At 49.9% G+C, this 23,786-nt stretch overlaps 12 protein-coding genes across 12 annotated transcripts; 7 read left to right on the top strand and 5 right to left on the bottom strand.

Moving 5' to 3' along the window:
* Positions 1–472: 472 nt before the first annotated feature.
* On the top strand, positions 473–1,165 carry N7519_002177 (PaaI family thioesterase; the record flags this gene model as incomplete). The annotated part of the gene is made up of 1 exon (XM_057288955.1): positions 473–1,165. The coding sequence occupies one exon, from the start codon at positions 473–475 to the stop codon at positions 1,163–1,165; it is 693 nt and encodes a 230-aa protein (XP_057150157.1).
* A 2,057-nt stretch (positions 1,166–3,222) lies between these two features.
* Positions 3,223–4,250, bottom strand: N7519_002176 (PEX11 family protein; the record flags this gene model as incomplete). Its single annotated transcript, XM_057288954.1, has 3 exons — positions 3,223–3,385; positions 3,479–3,956; positions 4,184–4,250. The coding sequence occupies 3 exons, from the start codon at positions 4,248–4,250 to the stop codon at positions 3,223–3,225; spliced, it is 708 nt and encodes a 235-aa protein (XP_057150156.1).
* Positions 4,251–4,268: 18 nt separating this feature from the next.
* N7519_002175 (uncharacterized protein) lies at positions 4,269–4,754 on the bottom strand (the record flags this gene model as incomplete). The annotated part of the gene is made up of 2 exons (XM_057288953.1): positions 4,269–4,474; positions 4,616–4,754. 2 exons carry the CDS (start codon positions 4,752–4,754, stop codon positions 4,269–4,271), a joined length of 345 nt encoding a protein of 114 aa, XP_057150155.1.
* A 203-nt stretch (positions 4,755–4,957) lies between these two features.
* Positions 4,958–6,862, bottom strand: N7519_002174 (fungal specific transcription factor domain-containing protein; the record flags this gene model as incomplete). The annotated part of the gene is made up of 4 exons (XM_057288952.1): positions 4,958–6,025; positions 6,075–6,574; positions 6,627–6,682; positions 6,735–6,862. The coding sequence occupies 4 exons, from the start codon at positions 6,860–6,862 to the stop codon at positions 4,958–4,960; spliced, it is 1,752 nt and encodes a 583-aa protein (XP_057150154.1).
* Positions 6,863–7,197: 335 nt separating this feature from the next.
* N7519_002173 (uncharacterized protein) lies at positions 7,198–9,303 on the top strand (the record flags this gene model as incomplete). Its single annotated transcript, XM_057288951.1, has 4 exons — positions 7,198–7,207; positions 7,273–7,401; positions 7,456–8,797; positions 8,886–9,303. The coding sequence occupies 4 exons, from the start codon at positions 7,198–7,200 to the stop codon at positions 9,301–9,303; spliced, it is 1,899 nt and encodes a 632-aa protein (XP_057150153.1).
* Positions 9,304–9,800: 497 nt separating this feature from the next.
* On the bottom strand, positions 9,801–11,080 carry N7519_002172 (lactonase family protein; the record flags this gene model as incomplete). Its single annotated transcript, XM_057288950.1, has 4 exons — positions 9,801–10,177; positions 10,229–10,663; positions 10,714–10,822; positions 10,886–11,080. 4 exons carry the CDS (start codon positions 11,078–11,080, stop codon positions 9,801–9,803), a joined length of 1,116 nt encoding a protein of 371 aa, XP_057150152.1.
* Positions 11,081–12,363: 1,283 nt separating this feature from the next.
* N7519_002171 (cation diffusion facilitator family transporter) lies at positions 12,364–13,477 on the top strand (the record flags this gene model as incomplete). The annotated part of the gene is made up of 2 exons (XM_057288949.1): positions 12,364–12,880; positions 12,960–13,477. The coding sequence occupies 2 exons, from the start codon at positions 12,364–12,366 to the stop codon at positions 13,475–13,477; spliced, it is 1,035 nt and encodes a 344-aa protein (XP_057150151.1).
* A 1,091-nt stretch (positions 13,478–14,568) lies between these two features.
* Positions 14,569–14,772, top strand: N7519_002170 (uncharacterized protein; the record flags this gene model as incomplete). The annotated part of the gene is made up of 1 exon (XM_057288948.1): positions 14,569–14,772. One exon carries the CDS (start codon positions 14,569–14,571, stop codon positions 14,770–14,772), a length of 204 nt encoding a protein of 67 aa, XP_057150150.1.
* Positions 14,773–16,744: 1,972 nt separating this feature from the next.
* Positions 16,745–17,439, top strand: N7519_002169 (fungal specific transcription factor domain-containing protein; the record flags this gene model as incomplete). The annotated part of the gene is made up of 2 exons (XM_057288947.1): positions 16,745–17,147; positions 17,207–17,439. The coding sequence occupies 2 exons, from the start codon at positions 16,745–16,747 to the stop codon at positions 17,437–17,439; spliced, it is 636 nt and encodes a 211-aa protein (XP_057150149.1).
* Positions 17,440–18,490: 1,051 nt separating this feature from the next.
* Positions 18,491–20,259, top strand: PIG-S (GPI-anchored transamidase GPI17; the record flags this gene model as incomplete). Its single annotated transcript, XM_057288946.1, has 3 exons — positions 18,491–18,724; positions 18,789–19,060; positions 19,089–20,259. The coding sequence occupies 3 exons, from the start codon at positions 18,491–18,493 to the stop codon at positions 20,257–20,259; spliced, it is 1,677 nt and encodes a 558-aa protein (XP_057150148.1).
* Positions 20,260–20,625: 366 nt separating this feature from the next.
* On the bottom strand, positions 20,626–21,707 carry N7519_002167 (uncharacterized protein; the record flags this gene model as incomplete). The annotated part of the gene is made up of 2 exons (XM_057288945.1): positions 20,626–21,430; positions 21,499–21,707. 2 exons carry the CDS (start codon positions 21,705–21,707, stop codon positions 20,626–20,628), a joined length of 1,014 nt encoding a protein of 337 aa, XP_057150147.1.
* A 785-nt stretch (positions 21,708–22,492) lies between these two features.
* Positions 22,493–23,621, top strand: sod4 (mitochondrial 37S ribosomal protein mS42; the record flags this gene model as incomplete). Its single annotated transcript, XM_057288944.1, has 4 exons — positions 22,493–22,552; positions 22,609–22,789; positions 22,903–23,027; positions 23,091–23,621. The coding sequence occupies 4 exons, from the start codon at positions 22,493–22,495 to the stop codon at positions 23,619–23,621; spliced, it is 897 nt and encodes a 298-aa protein (XP_057150146.1).
* Between the last annotated feature and the right edge of the window lie 165 nt (positions 23,622–23,786).

Below are 23,786 nucleotides of genomic sequence, written 5' to 3'. Positions count from 1 at the left end.
TGCAAGAAAAGAAAACATCGTCAATATTGGACTTGTTATCGAAAGGAGGCCAGAGTTGGATGCCATTCCGAGTAGATAAAGGCTTGATCTATTGTCCTAGCTGGAGAAAGTTGGCTTGTGAAATCAGGATCGATCCACTTTGTGATATAGTCTAAATCTAAGGCTAGGCTTAGCACTGCAGCCTCGGCAGATGCCTGAGCAATGAGCATTCTGCCCTGCTTCCTGTCGGGGGTATACGCTAGCACCACAGCCGAGGCCCATGGCGCCGTTAGCCGAAACCGCTTTCTTCCTCTATACTCCGTTCTCGAACTCGGTGGGGGAGCCGAGATGCCAGCACAAATAAAGGGCTCGTCATGATTCTATGGCCAAGGCATTTGCTCATACAAAACCCTGCTGCGAGACAGTGACGTTATCCACGTGCCATCCAGCATCGCGCCATCGCTGCGCCGGACGGAAATATACAAAATAGACGATGGCTGGATATTCCATCACAGCCGCAGAATGGGACCATTTCAGCAGCAACACATGGGCCAAATCCCTCTTGACCGCTGCCAGCGCTGAGAACAGCGAATATGTCCCGGCGCTTACCAAGCGACGACAAAGCAAGCCGACGGACGAAGATGGGTTCCTGGCGGGCACGCTCAGTACTCCTGAGACATTACCATTTTTTATCACTCTGCGACGAAGAGACCTCAGCTCGGTGACAGCGGCTTTACCGCCCACGCCGCCCGCTGGCGCACTGGAGTACGACAAGAAACCGTTTACCCCCGAGAGACCGCCCGATACGATAACGATAGTGTCGCTAGGGACGCCAGGCGTGAGCGGAATCGTGGGAACAGCGCATGGTGGGCTCATCGCAACGCTGTTCGACGAGACCATGGCGCTGGCCAGGGCTTTCCATAAGCCCGCGTCTGGCGCAGAGGTCCTGCGCTCTGGACCAACTTATACCGCACAGCTCACCGTACGCTATCGGAAACCCGTGCGAGCCGCAGCAATCCTGGTGATTCACTCGTGGTGTATTTCCCGTAATGGGCATAAAACCTGGACCATCGCCCAGGCAGTGCAGGAGGACGAAGATGTGAGTGGGCATCTGAAAGGCAGCAAGGGCAAAACAATCAAGGCAGATGCGTCGGCGCTATGGTTACTTGGGGGAGCGAAGCTGTAGCTGCTATAGCTTCATACTACACGGATACGCGGGGGCTGTTAGGAGTTGTCATAATCAGTCAGTCCTTATCAATGTGCCATGTGGTATAAGCAAAATATACTGCCTTGGTGCCCGAGAGGTACATACAAACATATACACAATCATCAGTTAGAAGAATATAACGGATTGAAATGATCTACAAAGGATACCACCGTATTTCTGACTGAACGGTCGTCATTCCAATCCCAACCTCCCAAGCCCAGTTATATTGGCCCCCGGAGATGTTGTCGCCAGGACTGCTGAGTCGGAGAATACTGCCAACAAAGCGACAGAGGAGACCAATAGGACTCGAAAATGGTCGAGATACTCGATAAAAGTACGAGGCCGTCAGAATGCCCATGAGCACACGAACATTGAGTGCAAGTTTCCACGTCACTACTCTATCCTGCTTTAGCGTAAAGAGAACACCCCAAGTAAAGGGTAACCTTGATTTGGCTCACCTGCGAGTAACACGAGGCTTCAATTGATAGAATCCGTTGACACCGTAAAGCAGTATATCGCTGATGGCGGAAACGGCGAGGACAAGGAAGCCCTGGGATTAAAAAAACGCCGTGGTTGACGATGCCGTCCTTGCGACCAGAAGTTCATTTGGGAAGAGCATTAGAGGTTTGACAGCCGAGAAGATCAAGATCCCGCATACCATAGAGCTCAAAAGCAACCGCAAGCACACATTCAACGACCAGGAGCGCGACGACCCTTCATCTACTCCGGGCATGGAGGCTCTCACCTGGACGACATGGGTCCAGGCAGAGGCACATCATCGGCTTGTTCGACGTTCTCGACTGTTCTCTGACTGCTAACTCACCCGTTCCCATGGGGTATTCATATCTATAATGTTGTAACCTCAGACTTTTCCTGACTGAGCTGTATCTCCCGCATTCTCCTTCGAAGTCGCCACGTTTATATTGACGACGACCTCTTGCTAGCCCAGAAATCCAAGCGTTGAGGTCAAGGGATCAGGAGACGCCTATCAAGACGGGTTCTATAAGACGGCCATTTGCAATAATCCACCTGACGAGTCCGACTTACTTTCCCAATTACCTAGGCCTTGAAGCACTTGCAGCCTCAGCCATTGAATGCAAGAATCCAGATAAGCAAAGCCAACGAGAATCCTGCGATCAAGCCGGAATAAACTTCCACCGGAGGGCATACCCCAAACCCATATCAGATACTCCATACACTTTGTAGACTCCATTGGGTAGAGGGGATTTCCTCACCTCCGCCGCTCAGGCAATCAACCCTGTAGGAGCTAAAGCTCTTCGCAATGGCAAACGCTATGTTTTATCTCTAATATGCGGCAGAACCAGACCTTGTCCATCTATTTGTAGTCATGGTAAGTCGAATATAGTTTGTCTCTGATACTTGCATGCATGCTAATGGCACCCGCCAGGGTTTAACCTCGCCTCTATTGATCAATTCCACTTCGAAAGGGAGCGGAGATATTTAGTTGATTGGGCTTCTGAAGAACTGATTGGCATCTAGCATCTAACATTTTGGTTTTTGATTGCATCGGTGGCGCCGTGGGGGATCTATCAATCGCCAAACGTTGAATTTCTTTCCCAGTGACTGCTCATGTAGGGAAATGGAACTTATTGAATTTGAACCTGTTCGTAACTATATTGAACATTGAGTCAATGATCAAACGCCAAGTACCTACCTCCCTCATAACGACGGGGCTATGAAATACCTACACGGTGCTGGACTCATATCGTGATGAGGAATAAAATCTACTTCAATTTAGGCACCACACGTACTCATTCAGGAGGGCAAATAAGATTTGCGATATGCTCGAAAGCACACGGAAAAGAATAAGAAGAGGGATGTACAGGTCTCTTCACGAACGCAATCAAGAGTATAAACGGCAGAGAATACCGTGGCAAGCCGAGGGATATTGCGAGTCCCCTTGTCCTAACCTGCTATTTTCGGTCTTTTCCACCAGTGAGAGAACCATGTTTTCCATACCGGCCGGGCTCTACAGTCCTCCTCCCTCAGATACCGTTCCGGTATGTTGGGTCCTTTTATGCGGCCCTGTGCCACTCCGACCACATACCGATCAGCGAGCTGACGGTACCAGCGAGGCCGACCAGGCCATCGTCGATCTGGTTAAATCCCAGGGTAGCAGCGGGCACGGTCAAATCGCACAGGTCGGAGATGAGCTGTATCTGGGTGGCGGTCCGCTGCCTGCAAGCAGACGATTAGCACGAACGCTCAACGTAACAAGGGAAAAGGGGGACTAGATAATATTCCTGCAATCAGTAAATACCTCAAACATACCTCTCGATTTTCTTCACCTCAGCGAGACCTTCACCCTCCTTCCGATCTACAGTGTTCTCCTCCTCCTGCAGGCGGAACAGCGTATAAACATTCGCAACGGCGCTGCACATCAGTCCCATCGCCCAAGCCCGGTGAGCGCTCTCCTGTATGCGCTTTACACCCGTCAGTTTGCGGTACCCAACGGCGTCCATGACCGTCACTGTGTCGAGGGTCAGGTAGCCGGCGTAGCCCAGCTGGCGGCCGACGGCAAGGTAGCGCAGGACCGGATCAGCAACGTTCTTGTGGTCCAAAGTGATCAAGGCGGCCTTCAAGTGCTCGGCAAACTTGCCGATGCGCAAGATTTTGCGGGTCGTGGCAAACTGCTTCTGCACGGCATTGTAGGGGTCGATGGCCGACTGCGGCTTGTTCAAACGGTACAGGTACCAGGCATAGAAGCGAGAGAAGTACTGGAACGTGCGGAGCACCTTGTCGCGCGCGACTGCGTAGGACTCGATGGGTTAGCTAAGTGGGTTGGCTCGTTTGTGGTGGACTGTTCCAGTGGATTGTTTCACTGTTATATGGGCTGGGATGTAACACGGTGGAGTCTCAATGTTGAATATGTATCATGCCATAGCACCCCAGGCTCCCCGCCCTCTGTTCCTGGGAATCTGGGACTAATCCGAGGTGCTTCTTGCAAAAGAGAGCTATAAAGCCAAAGATACGCACCAGTAGTCGCGATGAAACGCAGCCAGTGCTCCAGCACTGGGTGGTTAACGAGTGCCTCGGCCGCCATGATTCCTACAATAGCCGATCACGTGAGTGTGGTGTGTCGCTTCGGATGGCGTCCTTGAAGACAATCGATAGAGTGCAATGTGTGTGTAGACGTCAATCGAGTGGGGAAGTGCACTGCCATATAATGGAGGGAGAGAATAGTTGGACTGAATGCTGATGGTGGTGATTGGGGTGCTCGCCGTCTGGGGTCGCGGACGATCAACCGGACAACCTCGGTTGAACCGCCTATGGGGATGAGATCAATCAGTCCTCTTTTATGTCCAATGCCTGGTCTCTATTTCGAAGGAGAACCAGCAAGCTAAAAGCCCCATAGGAAGTTGGCACACTGCGGTTCGGCTTGTTAGTATCTGGGGAGGGGCTACATACCCGTACCAATAGGCAGATGTTCCTCGGTGACGATGTGATGAGTGCTGCTGTTATCGAATATGATTTGGTAGACACTATCATTCACTGGGACAGTTGCTTTAGCAGATACAGTGGAGTCAGGAACACGCCGTAACAACATCATCAGAAGAGAGAGTGTGTCGTTGCTTTTCGTTTTGGATGGTCGCACAAGATGGAGGTCTACGTGGTCCTCTACGTAGTTTAGAACTTCATAGGAGCTGAAAATACGGACCAAACTTGCTGCTCGCTGGCCTCAAAGACATGTCCATGTAATCGATTCTATTTGAAGGCTAGACTGCTTTATGAAGCACCGTCCTGCATGTGTCACACGAGATGCGAGAAAGACTCTAGCTCAGCCGATGTCAAGATCTTTTCTAGAAATGCCCGCTCAATTCCTGTGTCCGAGTTTGACTTGTTATCATCACCGCAAATGGTGGACTGGAAGAATTTTGCCATGGACTCCGCCAATATATACACTTCTCCTAGTTCCTCAAGTATCTTTATGCACTGGTACAGCGACTTGAACGCATTCTTCCAAAGGTTGGACATTCCTGACCGGATATTCATAAGGTGCATTGCGAGGACTGGTATGAGTAGTCCCACCGTCGTGGTTGGGAGACAGGAGACGAGATCAAGCCGATGTAGATGCTCTGCAATTCCCGTCATTGATTGTGTTATGGATTGAAGGCCGGCTTCTTGAAACTCTTCTGCATTCGAGAAGACCGAATTGTGACGATGTAGGGCTCCAGACGCCGCAAGGAATATCATCTTCAACCAGGCGCGATACATGAATAGCGCCTTCTCCCCTTCAGATAGATTCTGCGACGAAGGCGCCCTGTACCGGATACTTGATGGCAGGTCGGCTTGCCATCCATTAAGGGCGTTAATGTAGTGTATGAATACAGATGGTGAAGAAGCAGAGGCCCCTTTGGTTAGAATATTTATGCCACTAATCATACAACAGAGCTTGGTCTTCTCGACAAAGATTTGCGCCAGTTGTTCCTGGTAGTCAATCCTTTGCAGGACTCCGCAATCTCCTAGCTTTTTAACCACCTCGGTAGGATATTGCTGGATGGGGAAGTCAGCAAGAGTTGGCAGCAGTATGCTGAAGTTTGCTTCCTCGATAACCGTTGCTCGGCAGAGAATCAGAGCAATAAGTCGATCGCGGGTGTATATGCACCACCAGATGCGTTTCCAGAGACCTCGCGAAGTGGTTTTGTTCGCCCAGTGTTCATCACTTGGAAAGGGAACCAAGGCAGCTTGTGAAAGGGCTATCTCTAGCCAGTGTCGGAAATCCTTAGGATCATATGGGGTCTCGTGCCAGTAGGTCAATAATAGGGCGGATTGTATTAACACAATACGGTCTTGTTCCACGTCGAGGTCGTACAGAATCTGGCATCTGACATGAGATTTGAGCCTTCAGTAATGGAGGCATGCTTACCCGTGCTTTTCGGAAGAACTCCTGACGAGCTTCTTTTCTGGAGGTATAACCCGCGCTGTGTATATACTTGGGATCAACAAAGGCGATGCTCGAGAACATGGCAGCATGGAACAGGAGGAGGCTGACATGGGATTTGCCGTCGTTGTTGGCGATTGCCTCTAGAAAGGGTGGAAGGTCTAAGACCGGCAAGTAAGGATATACGTGAAGGACAAATGTCTTGAGCAGTTCCTTCAGTAGACTGTCGCTAGGAAGAGCAAACACACCCTCTTCTGCGAGGTACCGAATATCTTTGTGGAGGAGATTGACGGGGAGTCTCTGGATGAAAGACGGCAGAGCAGACTCGTAGGCCGGTGGGATTCTATCAGGGAGGCCAGGGACAGGAAAGCCAAGGAGGTTGTGAGCGATCAATTTGCAGTTAGCAAGAGGAGCCATCCAGTGGATGGGGAATGAAGCATCATCGGTGAGTTCGAAGCGACTGTCTGTGTACACCTCTGGAGTCTCTGATTGTGATAGGTTTAGCACCCTTCCGCCGGCCATAAGTCCTCTACTTACGGATGGTATCCTCCGCAGGGGGGTCGGGTCCCTCTTCCAGCTCTGGCCTCAAATAACTGATTTTTGGGTTAGTTCTGCGACACCGTCGTTGTTGTTTGGCATTCTTACCATGATTCGGGCCCCCGACATTCGATATTATATTCGCTACATGTTAGGCATGGCAGCTCGCCTTCGAATCGGTCACAGCAGATACGGTTCGAAAGACAATACCCACATCCACCGGAGAGTGAATACATGGTGTTTGCGCTCATCGTCGTTTTCTTCCCAGCAGAGATCCTGAGCCGATACGGCTGGAAACGAAGCTGTGATGAAAGTCACGTCGGCAAACGAACTCCGATGCCAGTTTACAGTTGACCGCGGGCCAAGAAATTGAAACAATCAACCTCGGGCCCGGCGCAGGATGCACTTGTCAGTCGAACCGTTCGGCTTTTTAAAAGGGAAAAGGAGGAGTCTCCCGAGGTTCCCAGTTGGCCTGTTCACTGTAAAGATCTGCCCTGCACCCGTTATCACGACGCTTATCATCCATCTTGTCTCTGTTCCCCAACACCATCCTTAGCCTGCAATTGCCAAAATGGATATTGGTAAGCCCTCGATGTCTTGCTTCCGGAATAATATGGCCATGTCCGACTAATTACTCTGCTCCTAGGTTCTATCGCTGCCAGCGTTGCAGGGGCAAGTACGCTTGCCGCGTATCTCAATGCCAAGTTCCATGTCACTAAGGATGTGTCCAATCTCATGTCTGTAAAGCAAGGCGAGCGCGAATATGCGCGGGCGGGTCGGTCCCCCTCTGCCTCTCAAATAGAAGTTTGAATGATCTAATCATACGCAGTTCGCAACGGCCGTGGGAACCCTTGGTTCCTCTTCACCGAGACCGCGAAGAAGTACCCAAACATGTCTTGCATCTGGTCGCGCGAGGGCGCGTACACCTACACGCAGGTCCAGGGTCTAGCCTGCCAATACGCCCACCTCTTCCTCTCTATGGGTGTAAAACCAGGCGAACTCGTGGGACTCTATCTGCAAAATTGCCCTGAGTACCTTTTCGCATGGCTCGGGCTTTGGAGTATTGGCTGTGCTCCTGCGGCAATCAACTATCATCTCGCGGACGATGCGCTCCTCCACTGCTTGAAAATCAGCGGGACCCGGTTGCTTTTGGTCGATAACGATGCCGAATGCCGCCAGCGGATAGAAGCCGCGAGGGAAATCCTCGAAGGGGAACTGGGTATGGAGCTTGTGATGATGGATTCTGTATTTCGCTCGTCTGTTTCGACCTATCCAGCCACCTTCCCTCCTATGGAGTACGCCCTAGACATGCAAGGCTCGTTCCCCGCCATCTTGATCTACACTTCCGGTACCACCGGCAAACCTAAAGGCTGTGCTTTCACCATGGCCCGTTTCTACGCGGGAAAGAGTCCACGGCGCCACTCGACGGGCGATAGGGATGGCCCTGATGGCGACCGCTGGTACTGTGCCATGCCAATGTACCATGGTACAGGAGGCCTATCTCTTATGTTTGCTCTGTGTACTGGCGTTAGGATCGCTATTGGCCGTAAGTTTAGCGTCCGCAACTTCTGGCGTGACGTCCGCGACTCGGACTCGACATATATCGTCTACGTCGGTGAAGCAGCTCGGTACCTACTTGCAGCACCCCCGTCACCAGACGACCGCAATCACCGAGTTCGTTGTATGTATGGCAATGGACTTCGCCCAGACGTCTGGGAACGGTTCCGCGACCGCTTTGGAGTCGCGGAAATTATGGAATTCTTTAACAGCACTGAGGGAATGTTCAGCCTCTATAACCATAATAACGGCCCTTATACTGCTAACAGCGTCGGCCACCATGGAGTCCTGTCGCGCTTGATGCTGCGCAACGTTTTTGTGCCCGTGGAAGTCGATCCGACGACAGGCGACATTATCCGTGATCCCCGGACCGGCTTCGCGACCCGTCCACCCTATAAGCAGGGTGGCGAGATGCTCGTGGCCATTCCCAACGAAACATCCTTTCAGGGCTACTGGCATAACCCGGAAGCCACGGCCAAGAAATACATCCGCGACGTCTTCCGCACGGGAGACTTGTACTACCGGACTGGAGACGCGCTGCGGCGCGAGGATGACGGGCGATGGTATTTTGTGGACCGCTTGGGTGATACGTTCCGATGGAAGAGTGAGAATGTGTACGCTGAACTTTCCTTGATATACACCACCCGGCCTTCCACTGCTCAATTCCAGGTCTCCCTCAAATCCAGGCTAACTCGAATTCAGAGCAACTGCCGAAGTCGCTGAAGTGATTGGCTGCTTCCCGGGTGTCCAGGAAGCAAATGTTTATGGGGTAAAAGTCCCCAACCACGAGGGACGAGCCGGGTGCGCCGCGCTTATGCTCGCCCCAGAGACAAAAGCGACCTTTGACTTCAAAGCCCTGGCGGCGTATACGCGCGCTAAACTGCCGAAATATGCAGTCCCGGTATTCCTGCGTGTCATCGAGAGCCCAGTCCATATCGGCAACCATAAACAGAACAAGGTGCCGCTACGCGACGAGGGCGTGGACCCGGACAAGGTGGGCACCAAGGTGAGCGACGGCATGGAGGACCGGTTCCTTTGGCTGCCTCCTTGGGAGGAAGGATACATTGACTTCAACAAAGCGGACTGGGCAAAACTGACCGGTGGAGGTGCAAAACTGTAGTTCTTCCCTGTCTGCCAATGAGCCCCTGAGTAAATCATATACATCAATGTACAGTACTCATTTGACTCGACATGCGAGCAAAGTACCAGCGATAACAAGAGTCAGATATTCTCAGTCCTGAAGCTCGATCCCGGATTCGCGGCTGCATCAAGCCAGATAAATCATAGCAGCATACCTGGCCTGGCGCCTATCTGAAGCCAATCCTTTCCAACATTTTTATGCAGATGCGCAGATGCTAGTGAGGTATTATGTATTATTAACTGGTAATGCTTGATAATACTTTCTTATACTACTGGTAACTATTACTTTCTGCTAGTAATCTTCTACTTCTTAAAACCCCTAATTTAGAACCGCTAACAATTTGTAACACGCTCTTATTATCCATACCTGCAAGCCTCCGTGAATTATCCTTATTACCCAGTCTGGCTTTGTTCGGCCATTGATTATCCTCCAGCTCTACTGTCAAGAGGCGTGCACGGCCAGACAGCTCCGCCCACTTAGTCCATCCAGACGATGTTTGATGGACTTTCATCAATATCCAAGTGAGCCACCATGGAGGCCGTACTGCCACTTTCATTCAGCTTCCAAACCTCGACGAAGTTGTCTCCTGCATCCGCAATCGCAAAGTACTGCTCCGAGAAAATAGCCGGAGAAACTGCATTGGAACCACCTCCAGACGCAGTTGTCGGCAACAAGAAGAGCCTATCCTTGATTGCGCCCGTCACACTATCAAGGGAGAATGCAGACACGAAACCCGTCTCGGTGGTGGTATTCAGAGCGCGAGTCGATGCGAAGAGATACTTTGGATTGCTCCCTTCTTGTGCAACTGAGAGAATGACTTCGTCGGCCCAGTATGTCACTGTACTAGAGTGTCCTGTTTGATATTGTAAGCAAAAGGCTATACCAAATGCTAAGAATTGCTCACCAGACGGAAGAAGTGAGTAAGTAGTATTTCCAGAGAGACGTCCGCTGACTGGATCCCTGTTGAAGACAGCCACCTCATTGCTAATTTCAAGCACCACATAGACGTAAGATCCTTTCGGGTGAACGGTAACATGCCTCGGCTGCCCAGTAACATTCAGCTGCTGGATCGCGGACACCTTGTTGCTGACAGCATCATAGGAATGAACCCACACAGCACTACCCATGTCATCGGCACTGTAAATGAATTTGTTGTCTGCGCTAAGAGCGAGCCCATGGACACCGGCAATGCTGCTGTACGGTATGTTCGCCACAACCGACTTCAGTGTTCCTGTTTCATCAACTTTGATGACTTGGCCTGGGCAACCTTCTGCGTAGGAAGCACCAAAGGCAGTGAAGGGTGGTTTGGTCGAACCAACAATGTACAGCGCGGTGTCACCTGTGAAATTAGCACCAAAAACAGAAGTTCAACCGGGATTGGTTGCTCACAGCTCCCTGGGATAGACGCGCTTCCTTTATAGACCAGAGATTTGTCCGCGCGGATGGAATAACTGTCGTATTTGGTATCATCTGCGATATAGAGATTGCGATGCCCTTCCTGAATGAAACTGTCAGTGACGTCTCATGTGCTGGAGTTGAGCAATATAATCGAATGACCCACGTCAGTAGCAATCCACTGAGAGCTCTGCATATCCAACGACCCGTTGTAGACAACGCTCAGCTCGGACGAGACGTCATCAAATTGTATGCCATATAACGAGTTGCCACTGTAGAATCCAGTGTAAAAGTTGTGAAGGTGGCCGAGCACTGATGAGCTCAGGAGCGCGGATGCTAATATTCCCCGGGTAAGCAACATGATAGATAAATGATGTACGATTCTTCAACTTTTTTGGAATGGAGAAAAGAACGGAGATGCGCTTTATACCCGCTCTCAATCATAAATTCGACTTCCGGCTGGCGAATAAAGCAGCTCAGACGGCCGGGGTGCGGCAGGATTCAATACCGGCCGAAATTAGGCTGGTTGGATTGCTGGGGTTCGTCCGCTGAGTAAGGATCTAGATGACACTAGTGACTGACGAAACTAGTCATGGCGAAACAGGAAGTATTGTGCGGAGCAACTATTGTCGTAATACTGTCAATTGGCGAATGCGCTTGATCATTTCGGCTGGGATTGACAACGTAACCAAGGTATATCCACTACGATCAGTGGATCATATCACGCAGATCATTATGCAAGGGCATTGCGAGGTCTTGCTGGGGGTATTGTCACGACGATGCTCAAAAGTGTTGAGGGCTACGATACTGAAGCACTAGATACTGCTAGCATCGGAAAATCAGGAAGAAGAAACTGATCGTAAGTCTATGGACAGCAGGCTGTATATAAAGCCTGCATCAACAACGGGAAAATAGCAAACTAAGCACTGGTATAAAGTCTCAGTCTGCACACAAAGAGAGGTCCCATCTATGAGGGTTCTCCAACAAAGAAGCCACGCTCACAAAATTCCCCGCTTAGTAACATGTATGCTGCAACATTGCCACCGCCTGTTCCGTGCGTGCCGGCCATGCCTGGAGACCTCGACAGAGCTGGACCTCGATATCCCATCCGGAGAGGGCAAAAGTCAAAGACGTTCTGCTCTGAAGAATGTCCACGTTGCTCTGAACTTCTTTTTTTGACCAAGGAAGCGATACGTCGTGTGTATTCCCAACCTTTTCAGTAATTGCGTTCCCAAAATTCCGACGTCTCCGTCCTTTAAAACCCCACACCAGCCCTGGGAGGGGTGGTTTGGTGACTAAGCGGAAATGAATACCTACCTATCTAGGTAGGTACCTCAGGTAAGCCAAGGCCGACAGCTCGGCGTGGTCATTATTGCTGATGGACCCATCATGAGTCTTAAACGGTACTGGCGACTTCCGGTAGCTCCACACAGCATGTCTGGGATCATATAAGAACTGGTCGATGACCAGACGAGCTATTTCAGCTGGCAATTTTCAGTTGACATTGAGGGTTCGATTGCCACGTTCAAACTTCATATCAACCAGTCTGAGCCCGATATTCTTTCCTGTCTAATACTCGCCTTACACTCCACGAGGCCTTCACTATCGGATCGAAGTCCAAAGAAACGAATAATATCCATCGCCATGGGGACAATGGACGAAAAATGCGGCAGTCAAAGTGATCCTCCCTATACCCACGACGAAGCCCGAAAACGGACCCTCGATTCAAACAATCATTCTGATGCTGGGACTCGTATAGCACAGATCGGCCTAGCTGCGAACATGACAATGGCCATTGGAAAGCTTATCGGGGGTTATATCCTGCATTCGCAGGCTCTGGTTGCTGACGCTTATCACGGGTTTATGGATTCTGTCTTGGACGCTTTAACACTGGTGACAATCACGTGGTCACTGTGGCCGGCATCGAGAAGGTTTCCAAACGGTTATGGAAAGATCGAGAATATTGGGGCTTTTGTTGTCAGTGGGCTTCTTCTCCTTGGGGGCATATTGACGTGCCTTGAGTCAAGCAAGGTACTGCTTTCCGAAATCAGGGCACGTCAAGATTGGCAAACGCATGGAACCCAAGCTAGTGGTACGAATCTCAATGCCGCATGGCTTGCAGCAGGGTCTATATTTGTCAAAGAATGGCTTTACCGTGCCAGTAAGCTCTCCCCTTCCAGACAAGTAACACACACCTTATCCCAGAAAATATCAACTAACCACCATGCGTTTTTATATAGCCAACAAAGTTGCAATTGAACAAGGTTCATCTGTTCTTGCGTCACATGCTATCCATCACCGCATTGACTCGCTTACAAGTTTTGTCGCACTGATAGCAATCGGCGGAGGCAGACTATTTCGAGACATTTTCTGGATAGATGCTGCTGGTGGACTACTGATTTCCTTAATGGTTATCCACGCAGGTTGGAGTAATCTTCTAAACTCCTTCCTCGAGTTAGCCGATATCACTATAGATAGTGATGTCACGTCGTCCATCAGTGAGGCAGCAGCTAATAGGGTAAGATCCATGACAGGATCTGATATCGTCAAGATCCGAACCGTCCATGGCATCAAATCGGGACGCAATTACCTCATTGACCTCGAACTAGCTGTGCCAGGAGCATGGCCAGTTTCCCGAACATACCAGATTGAGGGGATTGTTCGAGGAGCAATCGGTACCGTCACCTCGAATGTGAAGCAAGTCAAAGTGCGATTTGTTCCGCTCCAAGATAATGAGCTGGGGTCCCAGGCTAGCTGATCGTCCTTGAATACTTGATTGCAAATGCCACGAATCCAGGACATAATTTATATGGAAGCTGGCTTGAGATGTATGCTCTTCAGAGGCCTGCTAGTCAAAACAACATAAGACAGTAGTCATTGGACATAACTCAATGTACTTAGTGCGGATAACACGCCTCTTTGCAGAATCTGTTATCCCAATAGGCGGTTTTTGCAAGCGCTCCGAGAGATTCAGAGTTTTTGACGCATCAGGCTAGCTCAAAGTTAATATAGTACAACTAGTTATTCTATTAACCTGCATAATTGTAAACCTTGAAATGACATACTGATGATTAATGATATTGACCACCTGACCACTAGGCCCCTTTATACCTTGTAGTACTGTTGCGTAGCATGGTTGCTGATGCCCGTAGAGGATAGGGAATAGAATAATGGAATAGAGGATGCTTAATCGAGATATATGAGAGGTTTGGTCCTTTTCAACAATTATAGGTGTTCAAGGTCTTATTCCCCACGGTTGCTCCTTCCCCAACAGTACTGGATACGACCGTGCTATACTTAAACATATATATCTATTTTGGAGTGCTGTACTAGAGTACCTATTCTCACATCTTAGTCTATAGCTATATGAAAGCCTACTACTAAGATATAAGAATAGGTACTCTAGTATAGCACTTGAAGGTAGATATATATTTTTGAGTATCGTACTGCTTAATTAACTTTAACTCCAGAAATGTGGGCCCTAAAGGCTTCCAAGGTTTAACCATGCTTATTTGGGCTCTAAACACATTTTATTAAACTCTGACTTGGTCTTGCCTCTTAGGACTCCTAATAACTCGGCAAAAATTTGCCGGATCACTCAGAGTCGGATTCTGATAGGGGAACTTCCGAATTGGGCCTATATAGGCTTGACTGGTGGGTCAATTATACCTAATTTGAAAACTCTGAGTCTCTCGGAGCGCTTGCAAAAGCCCCCTAATAATAATGATATCAGCCAGTGGCACGACAAAAGTTTGAGCCCCCCGGCAGACCCACATTAATAATCTACCTAGTCTGGTTTAGCGAGTGAAAGAACGGTTGGGGTAAAAAACTTTTATCGTGCCTCTGTAAATGCCAGGGTCCGCTGCTACCGGCAGATGCTACGGCTACAAGCTCGGGATATGCAGAGGGGACCCCGACAAGATCCGGTTCACTAGTAAACTTTGGAGGATTTCCGAGCTGCGAGAATACTTGGTGAAGTGGAGGCGCGGAAACCAGTGGACTCTGAATACTTGTTGCGTGGCCCTCATGGGATTCAACTCCCGGAAGCGTTGAGGTGTTCCGAATTGCTCCTTCAGCCTTGGGTGCCGCACTGCAGATCATCCATGCTGAGTAAGACCCCGAAGCTGAGTGGCACATTACATCCCAATGGAGGCTTGGCACGGGGAGTCGGCGACTGGAATGCCGACGTGGCGCAGTCTCGGCCTCACTGGAGACCAAAGGCCATGATTTGCTCCTAGCGTGTTGGGCAGGGAGAAACAGAAGGAGCTTGCTGGAGGCTCCGGTGTAGCATCGCCGGATAACCGGGGCCTAGACAGTCTATTATTACTCAGGGAACACTATTAGTCAATAATTCTGCAGACGAGCCGAGCTAATTTGGCCGGAGAAAGAAACCACCGCAGCTCCGGTGCTGAAGGAAAGGGGCAGACGTCACCATGATATTCCCTGGGTATATGGACCTGGAAATTTAACTCGTTACTCTGTCACAAGCAATCAACTTCGATCTACACGTTAATCTTTGTCTGATGTCTTCCCGCAGAGCGGATTGCACCAAACCTCCGCGCCAGCGCCGCCGTATACGCGCTTGTGATTCCTGCTACCACAGGAAGGTATGTCGCGGTCATAGCCAAACCATTGAATGTTAATTAATATCCTTTCTTATAGATCAAATGCGATGGCGCATACCCCAAGTGTGACTGGTGCTATCATCGCAACCTTTCCTGCACCTTCTCCCGCAACAGCTCAAAACCGCGCTCACGCTCATGTGAAACGCAACAATATAAGTATATCTCGCCTATTTTCTTCCTTCCTTTATTTTATATAATCATCAGTCATTTGCATGAACAAGGCAATTGCTAACAGCATCAATTTGGAATAGTGGGTTGTCCGGTTCCGTGACTGATGCAAATACACTAAGCCAAGGTATGTCTACATTCACAATTTTCATATTTCCCTGCTCTTAAAAAAAGGAAAAAAATAAAAAATAAAATTTTACGGCTTCGTTTTAACATTCGCTTTCGTGCTCCTTGGATACAGATAGTTTACATGTCCCTAGTACGGTCTGCCAATTGCCTAGTCCAGAGGCCGTGGCGCCTCAAGGGTTTGGCAGCGACCTGTGCTTTGCAGGGCAATCCCTAGGAAATATCTGTGCCTTCAATGGGTTTCCCTTGTTCTCTCAAGGTGGCATCGAATGGATTAAGGCACGAACAGGGGAAGATAGGCCCCTGAATCAGTATTGCAGTGCTCAACCAAGCACCTGGCCACGGATACTCAGGAAATATCATCCCGGCAATCATATTCCACTTCCAGATAAAACGCTGCTCCTAGAGCAGCTGGAGGCATACAGAGCATCGGTATTCTATCAACTATTCCCTATCATTGACCCAGGTTGCTTCGAGTACACTATCAACGCAGCTTATAACGGGGAACTGTCCGACGTCTCTCCGGGAGTTTCTAGTGCCAGAGCATGCATTTTTGCCTTCATGGCGTTTAGTGCATTTTTCACTATTCAACCGCACCTGGACACGATTATGGATGTGGATGAATTGACCCAGGAAGCTCAAGAATTATTGCCGGACATAATCAATGAGTCTGTTACTTTGGATGGCTTACAGACACTGGTCATGCTGGTAAGATCATCATGAGCCAAACTGTAGACATCGCATTTCAAATCAAGTATCATGGCTAATACTTGCTTAAACAGTGCATCTGCAGTCAAGCCATATCTGGGGACATCCTCAAGTTAGAGCTACACTTATCCTCAGCAGCACGATATGTTTTCCATCTCAAAGGACACATCTACCCCAGGGCCACTGATGGAGATGCTTCAAGCGCTAAGTTGCATGTCAGAAACCTTTTTTGGATCTGTTTTATCATAGACAAAACATTCAGCTTGCATACAGGCGTACAGCCTGTCTTCAATGCTTCCTGCTGCGACCTTACGCCTCCCAGAGCTCAGCAGGGGGATAGCTCCCCTGAAGTTTCTCCGCTCTTGAATCCCAACAGCAACTCCGCCATATTTCCCACAATGATTCGCCTTTCATTGGTTCAGTCAGAGGTCTATCACGGGCTGTACTCCGTTTCCGCCCTGGGCCAAAGTGATGCTGAGCTATTGGCTACTATCCGCCGTCTGGATTGTGCCTTGGAAGAATGGTGGTCCTCGATTCCCGTATACTCGTTGAGCTCATCACGAGATGAAGGGAGCTCATCGCGAGATGAAGGCAGTATGGTGGATTTTCTCGTCCAAATGCAACATCATTACTGCATGGCTGCCATTCATCAAACAAGCAGTCGGTGTACTAGCTGGATTGAAAACCAGGACACACGTGCAGCAGGCTCAAGTCTTGCCATTGGCGTTGAAGCGAGCCGATCGGTGCTACAGAGTTTTCTGGAAACCCAACCACATCTGGAAGGGCATTTTCTTCTGTACGGTGAATCTATGTTCTCCATTGCTCACAGTTACTAATATCTTATAGATTTTCTTTACCAGAGCTGGCTGTATCTACCATGCATCTCTTCTCGAATATTCTTAGCAATCCTCTTCAGAGTCAAAGCGCGGACGACCTGGATTTAATCAGAAGAAACCAGGCACATATTGGGAAACAGCTATGGCAACAGGCACCAGCCTCATTCACTGCTCAGGTCCATCTTGTGGAGACATTTATCGGCGACGTACAACATCTAGCGGAGAGCGCAATACGGAAAGCTTGGGCAGAAAGCTAACCGCCATACCTGTTGATTTTTCGAGGACGAGTGCATTTAGAAAGCAACCACTGGGATATCTCAGACAAATGTATATAATATGAATGGAAAGGGAAAGGTATCGAGTGCCAGACATTTTCCGGTACATATGTAGGCCGAAATGAAGCTAAAATAACAAAGTCACAAATGCAAAGAGAACACTTTATTACCTAGGCTGCGAAGGGCCATAACGGCCAAAGGTCAAATGCCTGATTTTAGACTGGCAGAAAATTAAGATACCTGAATTACTATCCGGATGACAGACTCTTAATAAGCAAGGTACAGCCCCGGGACCTTCTACCTAAGTAGGGCTGGAGTCTATAGGTGGGGCCTCCGAAATATTAGGCTAAACCTATATAGTACCTAGATATACCGCCCTCTAAACTCTGCCGGTTCTGCTATACTAAAACTCCTAATAAAGTTAGTGTATAGGCACGTGATCTAGCACTAAGGTATATACCTAAAGAGACTGCTAAGGAGGGACCATTAAAAAGACATATAAAAAGACTATCGGAGTAGACTATCTAAGAAGACCACGAAGAAGACTACGGCCGTATAAGCGGCCGACTATTTATTCTTATAGCAGTATATTTAAAAGGGAGGCGGTATATAAGGCGGTATACAAGGCGGTATATCTATCTAGGTATGAGGTCGGAGGTCCCACTAACGATATAATACAATGTAACTATAGAGCGGTGTCAAAAGCGGTGTAAAATCAGGTATAAATCAGGCATTTAACCTTTGGCCGTTATGCCCCTTCGCAACCTAGGCTTAGGGAAAATTAGATAATTAGATAATTCTTAGCAAAGATACCTAGGTAGCATAAAACAAAACCAAATAAATATCGTGGAATTACCTACTATGTAGGTATCAAGTTCAGAGTACAATATAAAGAACATACATAGTTGGGGCTGGTGTCCACTTCGCTGGCTTCTCCGCCCGGCTATCAACTTCCCCCCATCGACTTGGTAAACACTCACTCCTTTGTTGCTCTATTGCTCCGATTTAGAGCACAAAGCATGTCCCGACCATGATGACAAAAACAGGAGAGGAGTCTCCTCAGGCCTCGGCCTCTCAGCTTGACCAAGCCAGTGTTAAGCGTGCTCCGCCCCCAGAAACCCCGGCCGCCCTTCAAACACGATTTCGAGTGATAACAGCCTTTTGGGCCGTAATTATATTCCTTGGATTCCCGATATGGTGGAAGACGACATCGATCTATCGAGCGTCTCTTCCTATCGAGGAGATGGTGGATTGGGCTGATGGCAAGGTACGGTTTGTGGAATCACCTTTGAGTCTGGGAACTTGGTGGATGCTAATAATGGTCCTGATAGGCCTGCCGACCGGTCTTTCCTTTGGAAATTCACCTTGCGACACCTTCGATGCAGTCACTCGAGGCCCAGAACCTCCTCCGCACGACGCAGCATACCCTCGATGATCTCAACGAGTTCGCAGCTCATCACCTTCGGCTTAAGTTAACCGACGGCAGCATGGCAACCCATAATGCGGAAGAGAGTGCGGAAGGCTTCAATCATCTTGCAGAGGACACACCGGATACTGCATTGACTGTCCGATTACTGCCCCAGGAGGGTCTAGCAGGTCCTCGGTCAGAGCTCCATGCAGCTACAACGCAGCTCGATATCTTCTACCCGCCGAACCAGGTTCCTGTGCCTTCCTCCTCCAACTCCCCCCCTCTCCGCTTTTATTGCGGCGGAGCTTCAACGATTGTACAGCGAGGAGAAGGCTACCATCGCGTACATCTTGTCTGGAAATACCGCTGGGCTTGACTCGACCTCACCACAACTCGCCGAAGAGATCGACCGCAGACTGCGTCGATCGATGAAATACGCTGAAACTTACCACCTCTCCTTTTCACTGTTCACCCCCGGATCTGAACCTTCCTCGTGGGACATCGAGGCTGCAGTGAACGAATATGTCTCTCCTCTCCTGCAGGCTTTCTCTCCTATCAGCAATTTCACTGTCGACACGCAAGTGCAGCTCTACGCGAACTTTGCACCCACTGCGCCGAAGCCTGAGTATGATGAGACTGAGGCGGCATGGACATTGAAGAAAGAAGGTCTGAGCGCCTTCGTCAATGCCGCCGAGTGGCCACTGAATCCGAGCATCGGAAGTGGCCCAACGATCAATTTCATCCTCTATGTCCCAGACCCTTCGCAGTCTCCACTCATTGTCAAGGAGAACCGTGCTTCTAGTTGGATAGTCCCCCAATGGGGCGGGGTTTTCCTCCTTAACCCGCCGCTTTCCCATGCCGACAATCAGAGTGGCCCGTCCAATCCTGCCCATCTTTCCCAGGACTCTTTACGTCCTGCATTCATGACCTTTTCTCATCAACTCCTCACCCTCCTCGGTACTCCAAGTACTCCTGCCTCCCTTCCACTCCGCCTTCAGACATCTATTCGCATTCGCGCGGCCAGCTTGTTACTCTCTGCCTCATCAACAATGGGATCGCTTGCCCGTCTTACCGAGTCCTTACCCTCTATTCCCATTCCGGCAACCGTGGCTACTTCGGTCGCCACCACGCTCTCACATTTGAGTTCCTCCTGTGCTCACTTGCGAGAGGGCCGTTTCGGCGCCGCGCTTGCGAGCGCCCGAGTTGCAGAGACAGAAGCTGAGCGCAGCTTCTTCGAAAAGAGTATGGTGGGTCAGGTCTATTTCCCAGATGAGCATAAGGTGGCAGTCTATCTGCCCCTTCTGGGACCAATTGGTGTTCCTCTTGTTGTTGGGCTGCTCAAAGAGCTCAAGAGAATTGCGGCTCGACGCAAGGCGAAGGGGGTGACGCTGTAGAGTAATATAACCTCTCGACATTTATGTATTCTAGGAATTATATATACACCCATTGAATCTATTATTTCTTCCGAGAATGTATCTATCTATGGGCGTCTTGGGTCTACATAAGATAGCTATGACACCCCTTTCTAGGCATATATCCAGTAGACTGATCTTGCACGGTATACGACATTTTAAATTAGATTGAGAATTAACCAGGTATCTAAATAGGTGAAACCCAACCCTCGGAACAAAGTCAAAAAAAAATAATACAAATATGGATATCTTGGGACACGGTTAATATGCCAGAACAGCCAAATATCTAACACAGAAGACTGAGCGCACAGCTCTACCCACCTGACGTACACTCACATCCCTCAATTATCAACGCACAGGATCCCGGAACGGATTTTCCCGGTTATCATCGTGAGTCGGATAAGGCACCTTCCCCTTACCACCCTGAGGAGTCCCAACATCCCGCATCAGGTTGCTAAACAGAGTATCCGGCCTAGCAGCAGAACCAGGATACGGCTCTGGTCCCAAACGATTGCGATTCTGCAAAAACAACGACTCAGGCGGCGAATACACCTTGATACTTTCCGTGCTCGGCTGACGCTGCCGAGGCGGAGTAAACGGGGCCGATGCCACGGGATTCGGCATAGGGATAGGCGGCACATCCTTGTCTAGCTGAGGATTCTGTCTTGGATAACCGGAGAATAGACTCCGCACCCTGCTGCCGGTGCGATGGATCATCGTGCGGGTGGAGCGTCCTCCTATCGAAGAGCGCTTGGCTCGTGGTGGGCTTCGGAGGAAGTCGGTACGGTAGGAGGTATCGTCTTGGGGGATGGGATTTGATATGCACAATATCGCGCCGGAAGAAGAGCGTTGGGACCAGTTTGGTCCGGTTTTGCCTTCTTGGATTTCACATTCATCTTTTCGGGCTCGTCGGAAACATAATGTTATTAAGAGGGCGGCGACAGCGCCGAAGACTGCGCCTGGGAAGAATCCTGCTGCTATAGCTCCGGCTGGGAAGGAGGGACAGGATGTTGATACTGCTGCGCAGGTTGTGGAGTTCGAGGACTTTTCGGATGAGGGGATGGCACGGGTGTGATGGTTGCCTGGGGTGTTGCAGAGCTTGTAGCCGTTGTCGAGGATGATGCTGTGTTCGTAGAGGAGCTGGATACAGATGCTGTTGCAGTCGTGGAGGTTTTTTCGTTTAGGGAACAAGTGTTGTCACCTTGGCAGGTGTAGCCAAACGGGCAGCACGCATCGCCGCATTTCGGAAGGCTGTCGCCCAGACGGGTTGTCTTGATGACACTCTCTGGGTAAATGGTGACATCCTGCTGCTGTATATCACATGTAATCGGCGAGATGTAGTTACAATCACTACCGGCGGGACAGCAGATGGAGGAGCTACCCTGGTCTGAGACTGATGCAGGTGGAGTCTGAAGGACAGCAGAAATCATTTGGGAGTTTCGTACTGCCGCAGCGAGTAAATGATGAGGGACACGCGTCTGAGCTTCTTGAGAGAAGATCGACAGAGTTATATGCTTGTCCTGGTCGGATGCTGGCTATCAGGGTCAACAGCAGCAGAACGGATGGCTGCGACCTCGTCATACTGACGGTGCGTATGTAGGCTGATAGAGATAGAAATGTCCGACAATTAGACGATTAAGTTCAGAGTCTCGCTGGAAGATAGAGTCTGATAGAGTTCTTGACAGAATATCACGTATAACGCAAGCCCAAGTCGCAAGTAGGAAGACCAACACTGGAGGAAACCTTGACAGAGATAGGTTGAAAATAGTTAAGAAACAAGGGCATTGACTTCCGTCTGAAACGAATCAATCAAAGAACCAGGATGTGTCATTCTTGAAAGGCACCTGGGCACTGCCATCCTTCACGTCTTGTAGACAAAGAAGTACCTGCAAGCGCCGCGGTCCTAAAATAGCCACCGGGCTGTTTCAGGGTGAGCAGCATGATTAAAATGGCAACAATATGGGCGCTAAATCAAGTCTTTGTTACAGGACCACATCCGACTAGGGAATTGCAGAACGACGATTGGATGAAGGACAAAGGGTGCAGAAGTGTACAAGGCGCTTAGAGATGAAGTAGATCTAGACGATGTGATTGGCTGTTGGGCCAGGGGTCTTACATAACCACACTAGTCCCGATCGGGCAGAACGTCGGGAGGGAAATTCTTCGACATCGAAGCTCTGCCCGATTAACCCGACCATTCACAGAGCCGCTCGTCATGTTCAACCGATTCGCCAGGCCGCAAAGCGCTTTGCGCGCAGCCTCCTCTTTCTCTCCCGTGAGACTCACTTCCTCCGTCGCCCAATTCGTCTTGACTGACCGCGTTTTGTCCAGAAACCTACCTCCGCCTTCTCACGCTTCCAGACTCGGGCAATCCATCGCATGCCCCAATTGCAGCACGACGCCTACTATAAGGAGAACGGTGTTCCGGAGTTCCTGTCGCCGGAGGCGTTCGACTTCTCTTGGACCCAATACCAGTCTCTCCTCGTTAACAAGCTCAATCTGTTGACACAAGGTGAGCCCGATACTCCGACCCTGTGGAACGATACATCCATCCAATTCGGCCCCAACTGCATGATTGAGCGATATGGCACATTGGAAGACGTGTCTGACATTCGAATTCACTAGATACCGTCGACGCAGATGCTAAACCAGGAGAATTGCTGGTCAAATACTCCAAGCGTCCGGAGATGGCCTCGGTGTTCAACTATGCCTCAATGGCCCACAACAACCACTTTTTCTTCAACTGCCTGGTTAGTAAAGCCAACAATCCCTCTATATGGGACTTACCATCCTGACTAGCCTGCTCAATACAGTCTCCCACCGCCACCACCATCCCCGAAAAGTTCGCCAAGGACATCGTCGACACCTGCTCCTCCGTCGAGTCCCTGAAGTTGGATTTCCTGGCCACAGCAAGCTCAATGTTCGGCCCCGGATTCGTCTGGCTTGCCAAGAACCTCGAGCGCGAAGGCATGATGCACATCTTCTGCACCTACAGCGCCGGCTCGCCCTACCCGGCCGCCCACTCCCGGCGGCAACCCGTCGATATGGCCACCCACACCCCGGAGACTCCACTGGGCAACCAGTTCGCCGGCTCGATGGGCGCCCATGCCCAGAACCAGAAGAGCCTCGCTCCCGGTGCTGTCGACGTACAGCCCATTCTCTGTGTCAACACTTGGGAGCACGCGTGGATGATGGACTACGGTATTGCCGGCAAGGACGAGTACCTCGAGCGCTGGTGGGATCGGATTAACTGGGATGTGGTCTTCGACAACTACAATGCTGTCGGCTCGATGAAGAACTCGCGCAGCTCCATCAACCGTCATCGGAGTATGAGCATGCTTTAAGTTGAAAATCATTTCTGTGTCTGGATAATCTGTATTATATATACTATCATGTTTTATTTTTTTTTATTTTGGTCTCCATTGCTCATTCTCACAGGCTTCTGATTGAGCATGTACAGCGATCCATCCAATAGAATCAAATTGGCGATGCTCTCTATTTCCCTTCTG

This window comes from Penicillium mononematosum, assembly GCF_028829835.1.
Source record: "Penicillium mononematosum strain IBT 11891 chromosome Unknown utg000002l:1.0-8112719.0:1.0-8118358.0, whole genome shotgun sequence".
Classification (NCBI taxonomy): Eukaryota; Fungi; Ascomycota; class Eurotiomycetes; order Eurotiales; family Aspergillaceae; genus Penicillium; species Penicillium mononematosum.
The sequence above is the reverse complement of the archived record's forward strand: the minus strand, read 5'-3'. Positions and strand labels throughout refer to the sequence as shown.